This window comes from Tursiops truncatus, chromosome 19, assembly GCF_011762595.2.
Source record: "Tursiops truncatus isolate mTurTru1 chromosome 19, mTurTru1.mat.Y, whole genome shotgun sequence".
In the NCBI taxonomy this organism is placed as follows: domain Eukaryota; kingdom Metazoa; phylum Chordata; class Mammalia; order Artiodactyla; family Delphinidae; genus Tursiops; species Tursiops truncatus.
In genome coordinates this window covers 42,447,442-42,462,001 of record NC_047052.1, presented here as the reverse complement: position 1 = coordinate 42,462,001, position 14,560 = coordinate 42,447,442, and the positions used below count along the sequence as shown (strand labels likewise).

Sequence of the window (14,560 nt, the reverse complement as noted above, 5' to 3'; positions counted from 1 at the left end):
AGCCGGCAGACTGAGAAGATGGCAGAGTAAAGTTTCAAAATAACCATCTTATCAGAGTTTGGATGCCAGGTTTTTTTTATAGCACAGAGAGGGGGAGGAGATGAGGAAGTAAAGTAAAAAGGCGGAACGTTTTGCAAATATCACCTGGAATGGCCAGCCTCCGGGAGGGGATGTGTTAATTTCTTCTTTCTTGTAGCCATCCACAGGTGGACAAGGTCCAGATGTTTCCCTGAACAGAGGCACTTTGGTTTAACATTCAGGCAGAGGGGCAGGGCTCCCTGAGGCAGGCCATTATGCACAGACAGTATCCTTTTAGTGAACAAAAGTAGTGGAAAGCAAAGGTTAAAGTAAAAGAAACAGATCTAACAGGTAGTCAGATTTGGTTCTTCCCTGTTACAGTTATAAATATTTTTACCTTCCTCCTGGACAATAAAAGGGACTTGGAATATTAATCACTTTGTCTCATTTCAATTTCTATGACTTTTCTGGTATGCATGTGTAGGGGAGCAGGATTTGCCACCCTAAATTATGTCTCTTTGGCACTTTTTTTTTTGAGCCGGGCCGGGCCAGCATGCTAGTTCGATTCTAGTTCGCTCAGGATTCTAGTTCCCTGCCAGGGATCAAACCTGTGGAAGCATGGAGTCTTAGCCACTGGACCGCCAGGGAAGTCCCAGCATATTGTTTTAAGCTGGTTATTTTCTGAGAAACAGACAGGAGAAGGGCTCTGAAGACAAAGTAGGAGTTGCCTTCGTGTAACAAACATTTCCATTTGTAAGGGAAATCTCCATTCATGTCTCCCTGGAAGAGAAGGATGAGCAAATCTCTAGAAACTCTTATCCGGTGGAGATTTAAATGTGCATCACAATCACCCTTGTTTACTTTGCTATTCCTGGTAACCTCCCATAACTGACTCTTCCTACTCTCAACATCTGCTTTGATCTTTTTTTTTTTTAATGGGATTTTTAAAAATTTATTTATTTTTGGCTGCATTTGGTATTCGTTGCTGTGCACAGGCTTCCTCTAGCTGCAGAAAGCGGGGGCTACTCTTCGTTGTGGTGGGCGGACTTCTCATTGCCATGGCTTCTCTTGTTGCGGAGCTCAGGCTTTAGGCACGTGGGCTTCAGTAGTTGTGGCACGTGGGCTCAGTAGTTGTGGCTCGTGGGCTCTAGAGCGCAGGCTCAGTAGTTGTGGCACACAGGCTTAGTTGCTCCGTGGCATGTGGGATCTTCCTAGACCAGGGCTCAAACCCATGTCCCCTGCATTGGCAGGCGGATTCTTAACCACTGCACCACCAGGGAAGCCCTCCTCTTTTGTCGTTAGCTGAAGATGTTATTTAAGGTGAGGGTTTCAGCCATTTTGGTGAGTTACTCAATTTTTTTGGGTCTCTCCCATGTATACATGATACTAAGCCTTGTTTGATTTTCTCCTGTTAATCTGTCTCATGTCAATTTAATTCTTAGATGAGTCAGAAGAACCTAAAAGAGTAGAGATAAATTTCTTCCTCTCTGACACATGGTAATCCCATCATTCTATCTCCACAAGGAAATATTATTCATGTTTCATACAGATAATGAATAGCTGTATTAATCAGATACACTCCTCTCTCAGATCCTCATTCCTAGAAATACAGAGCTTTCACCTGGAATCACTTTTCATTGTTCTTAAATACAATCTTTAGAATTGCATTTTCTGCAGATTAATTTTCCTTTTTTTTTTGGCTTGAAATAATCTTATTTCATAAAAATGGAAAATTCTTGAAAGATGCTTTGACTCTGTATAGAAATCTAGGTTGGTAGTTGTTGTGGTCTGAACACGGGTTGGAAAAGAATTTCCAGACATAAGGCAGAATGTAAAGAAGACAGAATTTATTAGAGGGAAGGGTCGCTGCCAGAACAGGCTGACTTCCTAATAGTCTGGGAGAGTCGAGCCCAAACATGTGCTATTGATCAGTTTTTATAGCCAGAAAACAAAGGAATGGTCTGAGGTGAAAATTTCGTTTACTGATTGGTCGAGGCACATATACCTTCCTTCTATAGGGTGGGAGTGGGACAGGGCAGATGCCTTTCCTTATTTGGGACAGGTCCTGCTGCCCAGGTGGGCGTCACCCAGGTGGGCTCAGGAATTTCGTAACCATCACAACATGGTGGGGAGGGCGAGTAAGAGTCCGGTAGGGGGTGTAACGCTGACACTTTTTCAGGCAGGGTCGTCCTTTTTCCTTGGAGCACCAGAGTAGTAATTCCTTCAGTGGTTTGAATAGGTCCTTTCACTGTGTCCCGGAACCACAGCTATGTATTGGGAATGAGAGATGACAGATAACTTATTTTGTTTATAATCTCCTGGCCTTAGGTTAGGTTGGGAGCGTAAATACTAAGACTGAGATTGAACCAGTGACTAGATGGGGTTTGGGTTGTCATATAAGAGAGAGGCTGAGAGTATTGACTGGGTAGGAGTAGGAAATGGGTTAACAAATTGTTCTTGAAACTGGTTATATTCTCACCAATCCTTTTTTCTCTTTCTGTTCACCAAGCTTCCCTTACATTTAATTTGTACCATGTAAATGAGCTTGGAGTGTCGACTGAAAAAAATGCACCACTTAAAATTGAAGAATTATGTTATATTTGGGGCATTACCGAGGACTATAGCCCGGGAAGGCGGCCTCTCAGAGAGCTCTGAGGAACTGTTCAGAAGAGGTAATGTTGGAGCCAAGATAGAGACAAATTTTTACAGAAAAAAAAAAAAAAAAATATATATATATATATATAGTAGTCAAACATCAAAAGATTACTGCTAATCACAAAAAAAAGACATCTTTTTTTAAAAAAAAAATTTTATTTATTTCTTTGGCTGCACCAGGCCTTAGTTGCAGCATGCAGGCTCTTTTAGAGGCGGCATGTGGGATCTAGTTCTCTGACCAGGGGTGGAACCCGGGCCCCCTGCATTGGGAGCACAGAGCCTTAGCCACTGGACCACCAGTGAAGTCCCCAGACATCTTAAGTTAATGATTTCAGTGTCTTTCTATGCATGGGAAGATGCAAGTCTGGGCTCACTGAAATTATTCCTTAGCTATGCAGAAACTGTGTGCTAGGCCCTGTTACCTACCTTGAGATATATAGTGTTATTTCTCCCTTTTTTTTTTGCGGTATGCGGGCCTCTCACTGTTGTGGCCTCTCCCGTTGCGGAGCACAGGCTCCGGACGCGCAGGCTCATCGGCCATGACTCACGGACCCAGCCGCTCCGTGGCATGTGGGATCTTCCCGGACCGGGGCACGAACCCGTGTCCCCTGAATCGGCAGGCGGACTCTCAACCACTGCGCCACCAGGGAAGCCCTTATTTCCCCCATTTTATTTACTGAATGTTAATGAGAGTCCCTTTTCCTTAAACTGGAATCCCCCGGAAGGCTTGTTGACACACAGAAGGCTGGGTCCCACCCCCAGGATGATTTCTAAGTGTCTAGGTTTAGGCTATTGCCTGAGAACTTGCATTTTAAACAAATTCCCAGGTGATGCTGACGTTACGGGTTTGAGATGCACTGAATTAGAGCAACATTTAATGTTAGTACACAAAGAACCCGTAAATTAGATATTAGCTTCATTTTTCCATGTGAATTAGGGTCCTCGGGAGCCTGAGAGGTAAAGGGGCCAGCTACGCCCACACAGGTACCAGGGGGTCTCATATTACAGACCTCTGAGGGCGGGCGGGACTTGGCCCCAGAGGCCTGGGGACAGCCCCTTAAGGAGGTGCAGCTCGCGGTGCAGCTCGGCCAATGTCAACCAGCAAGGTCCGCTCTCCTGCCCCGCCTGCCTCCCTCCCGCCTCTCCCCCGCCGCCCCCGACCAGCCTGGCCGGATGCAGGACAGAAAACACGGTCTATTAGGCTGTGCCGGTGCGTCACCGGCTGGCGCTGGGCCAATGACAGCCCCGGGGAGTGTCGTTTCTTAGGGCCGAGGAGGTGGGGGCCGGAACTTCCTGCGTTTCAGCGCAGCAAGTCATTTCCCCGGGCCGGTGCGCCCCGAGCCGTGGGCCCGGGGCTGGGCCAGTACCGCTCTTCCCAGCTGGTTTTCCGAAGCGGGCGGGGAAGGACAGGGAGGCCAGGACCCTCCTCCGCGCCTTTGAACTAGTCGTGAGCCCCTGGGACGCGGTGTCCGCCAGGGTCCCGCCGGGTCTCCGCGGCCCCAGCGGTGGCATCGGGCTCTGGGTGCCCTTGACCCCGGGGAGACTGAAGTGCCACCTCGCCCCGGGCAAGGCGAGGCGGTGCTAGGCTGAGCCCGCGATACCCGCCTCGGTCGCCCGCCTCTTAGGGCCCCTGCGTCCACGGGCTGCGATGGCGGCGGCAGCGCTGATGGACCCGGCGAAGGTGAGTGGATGGGCTTCAGGCCCTCAGCCGCTCAGCCCCCCACCCTCACGTGCCCGGCGCCGGGGTATCAAAGATGGGCGATGCCCTACGACTTCACTTCTTTTTCATCTTTCTGCTTTTGAGTCCCGGGTCTCCGAGGGTTTGAGAGGGCGAGCAGTCCCTCCCAGCCTAGGGTCCTGAATCCAGGCCACGGATTACAGAGAGCAGTTCCCATTTCTAAACTCTAGTGGGATGAGGTGGGAAAGGGTTTCCTAGGCACGGGAACCAGCACTTGCAAATGCCTGATTGACCTGGGAGTGTTCAGAGAGCAGGTGGGCTGAGGTCAGCCCTGGAATGGCGGGGTGGGGAGCTGGGGCTCTCTACTGAGAGTGTTGGGAGCCACAGAAGGTTCAGAGCAGAGGAGGAAGATGATCTGACTTCGGTCTTAGCAGGGCCCTATGGATGCTGAGTGGAAAATTGACTGCGGGCTGAGGGTGAAGGCAGGGAGAGCAAGGAGTAGGCTGTTGCGGTACTGCAGCCCACGTGACTAGGGCAGGTGGCTGGAGGCCGAAGGAGCGACTGGATTCTAGGTGTGTCTTTTACGCTAGTCTGACCAGATTTTCTGATGTGGAGGCTGACAAAGAAAATAGGTGACGTGATGGTTTTGGGTTTTAGCAGCTGGAAGGATGGATGAACCGTCAACTGAGAAGGGGAAGTTGGCTGTAGGAGGAATTTTCAGTGGAAACAGAAGAAGTTAGGTTTTGGCCACGTTGAACTCTGATGTTCCAGGGACCCCTGCGTGAAGTTGAAGGTTGAGGAGCCAGACACACAGTTATGGTGTTCTGGGGAGACTTAGTTTAGGTTATGAGACAGCAAATATACAAAGGGACAATTGAAAGACTATATATAAAATAGAACTCTGACCCACAACCTGCAGCAATCTGTCCAGGCAACCAACCCTCTCATCTACAATAAACAACCCAGGAAGCCATCCTGCTGAAAGTTAGCCTCGCAGGAAGCCAGATTGCCATCTCTAGTGACAATCCAGAAAGTTAAACAGTAACTTCTGTAACAATTGGCCCCCAAAGACCAGGGCTTAATAGCTGACAACTCCTCTGGTTTTTGTTCCTACTTCCAACAGAGGACCAACCAGGGAAAGCCAAATATGCACCCCTAACCAACCACATAGGATGCCCTGCGCCTAGTTAGCCTGCCCACAGCTTCCCCATGCCAACAGGGCGTACCTGAAGCCTTCTCTTTTTTTCCACTTCTAAAGCTTTCCCGCTCCTCTGCCTGCCTCTGAGTCTGTGCCAGCGCATAAGCGGTTGACTCTCTTTCTATAGCAAACTCAGAGTAATTAGCCTTTGCTGTTCTCATTTGGTAGGTCTTTATTTTCACAGTTAGAAACATCAAAGGACTTCCCTGGAAGTCCAGTAGTTAAGACGCCACGCTTCCACTGCAGGGGGGTGGGGGGCGGGTTTGATCCCTGGTCGGGGAACTAAGATCCCACAAGCCGTGCGGCGTGGCCAGAAAAAAAAAAGAAAGAAAACAAAAAAAGAAACAACCAAGATGTGGCATCTGGTGTGTGGGCAAGGGTGTGTCGGATTTAGGAGGGTGAAACTTCGGGTCATGGTGGCAGTGATGTTAGGGGGAAGGGGGAGGGTGGGGCCTGAGAACGGGGTATCTTGCTGGCTTGTTTGGCATCATAAAGACAGATGAGGGAGAGTTAGTGTTCATGGTGGTGGTTGGGCAGGGGGCTGTGTGTAGGGAAAGGTGGGTCTGGCAGGTGGCCAAATTTTCCTGGGGGCGTAGGTATGAGAAGGGGGGCTGAGACTTCATAGTACTGGAGGTCATTTTTCAGTGAGGCCTGGGCTGGTGCTCATTCGGCCATCTTCGTTCTCACCAGGGCTTTGTGGACCCTTGAGGGGGCCTGGGGATTTTCAGTCGGCCTGGGGAATCAACTCAGGGGCAAATGGGGCAAGATGAGAGAGCCGTTAGACCCTGGTGGGTGGTGGGTAGGAGGACCGGAGCGGTTGGCTTTTGAATGAGTGACTGATGAAGGGACAGAAGAAAAGGGCCAAGGGCATCTGATGTAGTCCTGGGTGGCTTGGATTGAAGCCAAGAACGGGGCCGAGTGGGGAGGCCTTCACATCAAGGGTGGATGTTGCCCTTGGCAGTGGGGGCCACAGAAGGTCTGGGGGCAGGATGGGATCATGGCTGTATTTGCCAAGAATTCTCCGGACTGCCAGGGAGGGGGCAGCTTCCTCCTCTACCCTTCCTTTGAGTTCTTGTGGCTGGACTAATAATAAAAGTAATATTAACAGGAGAAAAACGAATTTTAATGCACATGAAGGTCTCACAGAAATGGGACCTAAAAAGTGGCCACAGCAGGCAGCTTTTATACTTATTAGACAAGGAAACAATACATTTGTGCGGAACTGACTGGACAAAGAAACTTAGGTTTTGGGTGCCCAATTAATGAAGAAGCTAAGCAAAGTTCGGGTTTCAGGTAGTAAATTAAAGAAGTAACAGGTTTTATTTACGTAGGTTTCTTGGCCCAAATTCCCTATCTTTGGCAATAAGGGTGTTCTTTTTTTTTTTTTTAATGTTCATTTATTTATTTATTTGGCTGCGCCGGGTCTTAGTTGCTGCATGCGGGCTCTTAGTTGCTGCATGCATGCAGGATCTAGTTCCCTGACCAGGGATGGAACCCGGGCCCCCTGCATGGGGAGCGCGGAGTCCTAACCACTGGACCACCAGGGAAGTCCAAATAAGGATGTTTTTTATGTCCAGATGCAGGGAGTGCACTTTTTGCGTGAGAAATTTATTTCCTGTTTTCAGGGAGACAGAAAGGAGGGTCGGAGTGTCCCTTGCGTTGTCTGTTTCTTTGGTAACTTTAATTCAAAACAATCAATATGCCATTGAGAAACATTTAGGGGAGGCCTACCTCGGGTCTGACAGTTCCCTCCTCTGAATCGTCCTCTGTGGAGAGAGAGAATGGGTTAGTGGAGTCCTACGGTTCATTGAACCATTTTCTTAGTTCTGAGAACAGATTAGTTCAGTTCAACAGTTATACCTTATTTTAGGAGGCAGTGATGCAGGGGGAGCTCCCAAAGCTAGGCCTATGGTGCAAGCAGTCAAGTATTTAATAGGAGACATTTCTAGGGAATCAAAAGAAAAACAAAGGTTAATGATCAGAGCAGATTATCAACCAGTTTATAGACCAGGATGCAGTCAGTCAAGAAGATTTCTAGATGTCAGGGTTGAAGCAGCTTTTGCAGTTTGAAATGTCTCTGATGTCACCAGGTGTTCAGGAAAACTTTCTGAGTGGCTCATATAGTAAAAGGCACGAGGATAGTTTAAATGTGAGCCGTGGTGGCAATTTCTCTGAAGTTTATCAAGTCGTTTAGCTTCAATTTGCAGGGCTTCAGGAAAAGGGCAATTTTAGTTCTCAATGATTCCAACTCAATGATTCCACACTCAGTTTTAGTTCTCAGTGATTCCAGCTCAGAAGGGTGAGAAAAAATTGGAAACATTAAAGAATTGTAGCCAGATATTGGAGGAAACTAGAATAATTCAGGATCCAGACCAGTTTTCAGGTAGATGACAAAGCCTCAATGAAAACTAATAGCACTAGAATCATATATACAAGTGTGCATTACAGTTTCTATTGAAACATAATTTTGTTCTCTAAAATCACTCTCATTTCTACCAAAGATAGCCAAATTAAGACGAATTTGTTTGCAGAGTAAGTCTAGATTCCATGAACTCGGCCTGATTATTTATACAGGTCCAGCAAGAATAGGGCTTAGCCATATAGGCTCTTCTGAATCTGCTTTGCTGGAACTTTTCATAAGGAATTTCCAGATTGAACTCTTAATAGCCTCTCGAGGCCAGGAAGCCACGTCAGACTTATCATCAGACTTGCCTGTGATACCTGTAGAATTGGGTGAATTCCTCTCTTGAGATCCCCCAAATATCCTGAGGTTCCTGTGCCTGTCAGAAGTGACCGTCCTTACTCACGTGGTAAGGCGCTGGGAACCCTGTTAGCAAGGTACCAGGATGCTTTTCCAAAGGCTTTGATTGGCCCATAAAGTCAATTTTGGGAATTCCCCGGTGGTCCAGTGGTTAGGACTCCTCGCTTTCATTGCCTAGGGCGCGGGTTCAGTCCCTGGTCAGGGAACTAAGATCCCGCAAGCCGCACAGCCAAAAAGAAAAAAAAATAATAATAATTTTAAAGTAAAGGCAATCTTAGTTCCTTCAAGCTGTCTGGTCATATCTGAGTCTACATGTGTCTCTCTCAAATATGACTTTCCAGTCAAAGCCGTGGCAAGATAACCAGTGTTTCTAATTGTGTCCTATTATGAAGAGAACAGATTCTTATTGAACTTATGCAAGTAACTGTATTGCTAAGAAAATAATACTCACAGAGAGTTTCTGAATTCTGGAGAGATCAGGTAGGGGGAAAAAGATAAATGTTTCATTTTTGCTTACAAAGGTATAATTTACCAAATTGCTGTAAATCTTTTAAAAAAAACTTCCTTGTATTTGGAAAACAAAAGGTTAAAAAATCAGTAATATTTTAAACAAAAAGTCACAAAAATTATAATCATATTCATCAGTTCATTCAATCCCATGTAATTAATTCTTGTTCTGCTCTGAGTCCAGTTCTTCCGTTAGTTCTGTCAACTTTGCCTGATGATTGAGGATGAGAGCAACAGTGATACTTCCATGAAGTTTGTGAGGTTTTTTCTTAAGGCTCATGTGATTTGCCCCATAAGGTGGATGCCTTGATCACTGGAGATTGTGGAAGGTATACCCAAATGGAAAACACATTTTTAAAAACCGATTCTTTGCCCTTGTGAGGGCATCAGCTTTGTAGCAAGGGAGGGCTTCAATCCATCCGGAAAACATACATGTAATAATAAAAACATTCTGATAACCCATACGTAGTGGCAGTTGAATGAAGTACAGCTACAGGTGCTCAAAGAGTCCAGAGAGAAAATGTCTGAGGCTTCTGGGGACAAAAATTGTTTTTCCCCAGGGTTATGGACTTGACAGGTCAGACATTGCTGGTAGACTGCTTTTGCAATTTTATAGAAATCTTCCTGCCAATGTCTATTTAAATGCATCTTAAAGACACTATGGTGGGTGAAGGGATGCAAGAAAAAAAAAAAAATGAGGTTTGCCAGGGAGCTGGGAAGAACCAAGTAGCCATCTTGGGTTTCCCATAGCCCCGACTGTTCATTTAATTTACAGCTATTGTTTACCCATTTTAATTTCTCTTATTCAGAAGTAGACTGTTGCCATGGTACAAGGACATCAGAATGGCAAAATCTGGCAATAAGGGGTCAGGTTTTTTGCAGAAGCGGAATGGATTTTATCTTCATGTGCCACAGTCTTTACAGATTCTGTTGCTGCTGCCTTTGCATGACAGTCAGTGCATTTCCCTGATACCTGGGTTCAATCCCTTTAGTATGAGTCTCCATTCTGATGACAGATAACATTTTATGCCAGGACATATATGACTTCAGAAATTTCACATAATTTCTGGAACACTTGGAATACATACCTATACAGACACAATATAAAGGAGACTTAACATGACTTCTTATGTGACAACAGTTTCCATATAATTTAACATATTAAATACACCTAATTAGTTTAATATCTTTTTATAAGGAGAGAGAATAAATCTTTGAGGGTATTTCAGAGGGCCCCTGAAATATCTCACGTCTCAATGTTAGTTCTAAGTCAAAAAGTTTTCATTTAGAATTTGATTTGGGAGAAGTTTGTCAAAAATATCAAAAAATATTTGACTTAAATAGGTCGCTGTGAAGCAATGCTTCGTTATCCACTTAACCAAAGTAATAATTAAAGACTTCTTAGGCAAATATAGAAGGTTATATAGTTCTGAGCAAAATTCAGGTCTTTTAATAGCAATAGGACTGGGTTTACTTACTGAATCAAAGACCTGATAAAGACATAGAACATAAGTAATTACTTTGACAAGACAGAAGATCTTTGTTTTTTTCTAGGCACATTACTTAAAGGTAAAGAAAAACCTTTCATAATCTCTTATTATCAAGAGCAGACCAATAGAAAACAAAAACAAACAACCAAAAAAACTTTGTTCTTTTAACAGAGAGAAAAACAAATTCCAATTTTGTACCAGTTTACTTTGATATTAAAACTTATTTACATAATTAAATTCATTCTAATCTTGTTCCGTCATGACCACACATAAAATTCCTTTCCAAAGAATCCTTTATTCACAAACTTAAAATTGTCCATTTTAGTTTGTCCCTTGTTTTCTTTCCCATTTAGAACTAACCAGCTTTAGGACAAAATCACTTTCTTCTTCCTTAATAAAAATGTCTCCATACCTTTTCTTATCCCTTATTATATCTGCAGCTTTAATTAACATATATTAATTGGAATCCTATTGAAAACAAAGAAGTAAACAATTGTGAACTTTATTAACATTTTGTGGTGTGACAAACATAAATACGTTTTATAATTTCTAGAAACATGATATTTCATAGCACAATCTTCCAATAAAGCACAAGATATATTTACTAGAGCCGAACATACTTAGTTTCTCTGTATCAAGAGCCAACAAGTAGGTGTAAACTTAGACTTGTTTAGAAACTAATGTTTCAATACTTTATCGTATTTGGAAATGATTTAGACATCCAGTTAATTCCCATCGTTTAAGATAACGTAGCAAAACTCTAAGGGTATAAATTACCAAACAGATTTAGGAAACTATTTAAATGGACATATCATAAAACAATTATTGTCTAAAAGTTCACCTAAAAACTCATCACATTTATATCTGTTCAATTTATTTTTAACAATCAGATTACTCATGAAAATTTCATGAGACATTAAAGCAGTTACTCATTATCTTGTTTGTTTGTTTGCTGACAAACTGCAAAAGAGACAACATTATCCCGTTTGACTAGTACACCCAGGTAGAACAAAGGTTGTTTATCTACATTACATTTAATGCTAACTCTGAAGATATACCTGTATTAATTTAACCAACAAGTAGCTTTTATTTCCTTAAGATTATCTGAGGATATACCTTCAGGTAACTCTGAAGATATATCTGTATTAATTTAACCAACAAGCAGCTTTTATTTACTAAAGATTATGAGAAACGTTTGGGTTATTTTTTATTACATATTTGAGACTTTTTATATAAAAAAAGTCTTTATTTAAGCCAATTAAATAGAGCTCTTTTACAGATTAATTTTGGCAGTGCCATCCAGAGGTAACATACACATATGGACATAGAGATAAACTCAACCAGTGATCTCATAGTTCTTATTTTAAAACTTTAGTCATGAATCAGGCACAATAGAAAACTCACTAGTTTATCAGTAACAGTTGGAATGAATTAGGTTATTTGCTCAGCTAGCTAGTCTTTTATTATTTGTGTAGAAGACTTTTAAGATCTGTATTTGCCGTTGACAAGCAATTCTAGGGAGCCTGTGACTTAATAGAGATTGAGCAAGAAAGTCCTTTTAACAGTGGGTGTTTGAAAAAGCCTCTCTCTCTTTTTTCTTTTAATTTCAGGTTTTACTGATTGAATTAGTCCAGGCTCAGGGTCAGGCTCTGTGGGCTGTGTTTACATTCAAATACATGACATAACTTGAAGGGACAGAGAAAGAAAATATGTTTTGGAGTATACTTGTCTATTATCATAGGTCTTCGGGTAATTATTAGTAAATGTTTCTCTTAAGTACAGGACAAGTTTGCGCCAATATCCTGATCTACTATAATATCTGCAAGCATTTTGAGAGGACTAGGTGAGACCTTGGGACGAGTAAAGTTCGATGGGCTTTGACTTGTTTCTAGAGTTGTACTTCTGGTTTTGTAGAGCTTCATAAGACAAGCTTTGTAAGACAAAGACAGTTGTTTCTATAAACTCTTAAATATTGGCCTCCAGCCCATTTATTTTCTGATTATTTGTAGGAGAGCCTGGGAAATTGCTGAGAAGATGGGGTGATTTTTAAGAAGGAGAATTTATGTTGGATTTTTAAGTCTAATTTCTGTTTTTTTTAATCTTAATAAGGGATTCTCTAAGACTAGTCATTATACCTTTTTTTTCTTTTTATAGAGAATTTGGTCCTCCCATAAGTACCAGTATGACAGCTGTTTATTATGAGAGCTCTCAATTGTTTTTTTCCTTTTAAATATAGCCAATTTAAAGGATCTATCATCTGGCCATTGACAAGTAGGATCTTATATTTTCACATAGTGACTGAAGCCAATAAGTGTTTTATTATGGCTTAACCAAAGATGCAAGAGGCATCTCACAAGAAGAGTATATAGCCCTCACAAGATCCAAAAAGCCCACTCCCAGAATTAGTCTAAGAAGGTAGAACTCCTTTGTTGCTACAGGTGGTGAGAATGGTGTAGGGAAAATGGTGTCTCCAGTGTTCCACAGAAATCTGGGGCGCCTCCAGCCATAAAACCGATAATTTATGGTATCCGGCAGGCACTACTGGAATGGGACTTTTCCAGCACTAACAACTAATGAAGGTTGTGATGACAGAGGCCCGTTATGGACTGGGACGCCTAATGACAAAGTCCCCTGAGAGCTGGTATGGCCGGACAAAGAGCTTGGCCACCAGATGCACCCCAGTAAATGCACCTTCTGGATGGTAGAGACCAGAGACAGTATTCTCACTGGACACAAAGCCAAGCTCTGAGGACATAAAACAAGATGGAAGGAAAAAACCTCGTCTTTTTTTTTTTTTTTAATAAAGAGCCCAGAGCAGGACTTCCCTGGTGGCGCAGAGGTTAAGAATCCGCCTACCAATGTAGGGGACAAGGGTTTGATTCCTGGTCCAGGAAGATCCCACATGCCACGGAGCAACTAAGCCCGTGCACCACAACTACTGAAGCCTGTGCGCCTAGAGGCCATGCCAAGAGAAGCCACCACACACAGCAACAAAGACCCAACGCAGCAAAAAATAAGAACCCAGAGCAAAGTTTGTCTAAACAGATGCCGGTCTGGTGAGAACTGCTAATTCCCCAGTGTGTGAGGCTGGCTTGAACGGCAGGCTCATAGGGCCTATGCCTGTGTTCTGCCCTCTGGTTCTTCCTCGTGACAAACAACACGACAGACAGAGACAGAGAAAAACAGTGACCATCTCTGGGAGGTGAAGGATGAGGATTCCCAAGTCACTAATACAAGGAACTAACCAGCTCCACAAATATTTTCTCCTGCTAATCTAAATTTAGAGACAGAGAAAGGGGAGTCTCACCACTTTCCCTCCCACCAGAACTTGCAGGCAGAGACCCGGGAGGCCGACTGGGTAAGAAATCTTATTACCTTCTGCAGTCTTTGTCCGATGCCCCCGGCTCTACAGCATCCTCAGGGCGGGAAGCAGGCTCCAGCCAGCCACCTGCCTGGCTCACCAACTGTCAGGAAGAGAGAAATTTCCCCCTCTACCCCTCTTTTGAGATTTTGTGGCTGGACTAATAATCAGATTGACACAAGGCAGATTAATAGGTGAAAAGGAAACAAATTTTAATTCCTGCTCATGGAGGTCTCATAGAAATGGGACCTAAGAAGTGGCCAAAGCAGGCAGCTTTTATACTTTTTGGACAAAAAAACAATAAATTTGTGAGGAATTGACTAGACAAAGAAACTTGGGTTTTGGGTACCCAATCAGTGAAAAATCTAAACAGAGTTTGGGCTTCAGGTAGTAAATTAAAGAAGTAACAAAGTTTGTTTATATAGGCTTCTTGTCCCCAAAATCCCTATCTTTGGTGATAAGGGTGTCTTTCTACCTCCAGATTGAGGTAGAAAGACACCCTTTTACATGAGACATTCATTTACTTTTACATGAGAGATTCATTTCTTGCTTTCAGGGAGACAGAAAGGAGTGTCCCCCTTGTGCTGGCCGTTTCTTAAGTAAATTTAATTCAAAATAATCAATATGACATTGAGGCACATTTTGGGGTGGCCTACCCTGAGCCCCAGCAATACCATGTAAAGAGTGACAACGCATGGAGATGGCTATGATGTGGGCTGGGATGGGGAGGGGGTACAGCAACAATGGGGATGAAGTGGTGAGGTCCAGGGTTTGAGGAAATGTACAGTCCAAAGAGTGATATGCATGTGGGGAGGGCATGTGAGCTGTTGCCCCCAGGGCCCTGGTACTGGAGATTATGGGCCCATGTTTGTTTGTATCTGTAAGGCATGAC

General features: G+C 43.8%; 1 protein-coding gene across 17 annotated transcripts in view; it reads left to right on the top strand.

Annotated features, from left to right (window-relative positions):
- Nucleotides 1–3,972: 3,972 nt before the first annotated feature.
- Nucleotides 3,973–14,560, top strand: part of ZNF792 (zinc finger protein 792) — a 32,091-nt gene continuing 21,503 nt past the window's right edge. For 11 of the 17 annotated variants that reach the window (XR_012328159.1, XR_012328157.1, XR_012328158.1 and 8 more), the window contains exon 1: nt 3,974–4,354. Coding sequence is in view for 9 of the 17 variants with exons in the window: in XM_073796467.1 (XP_073652568.1) it covers nt 4,322–4,354 (33 nt within the window). In the remaining 8 variants the exon portion in view is untranslated. Of the gene's footprint in view, nt 4,355–6,019; nt 13,666–14,560 lie in introns of those variants that run through there. The other 6 variants (XR_004523311.2, XM_033844899.2, XM_073796472.1 and 3 more) reach the window with 5 other exon arrangements.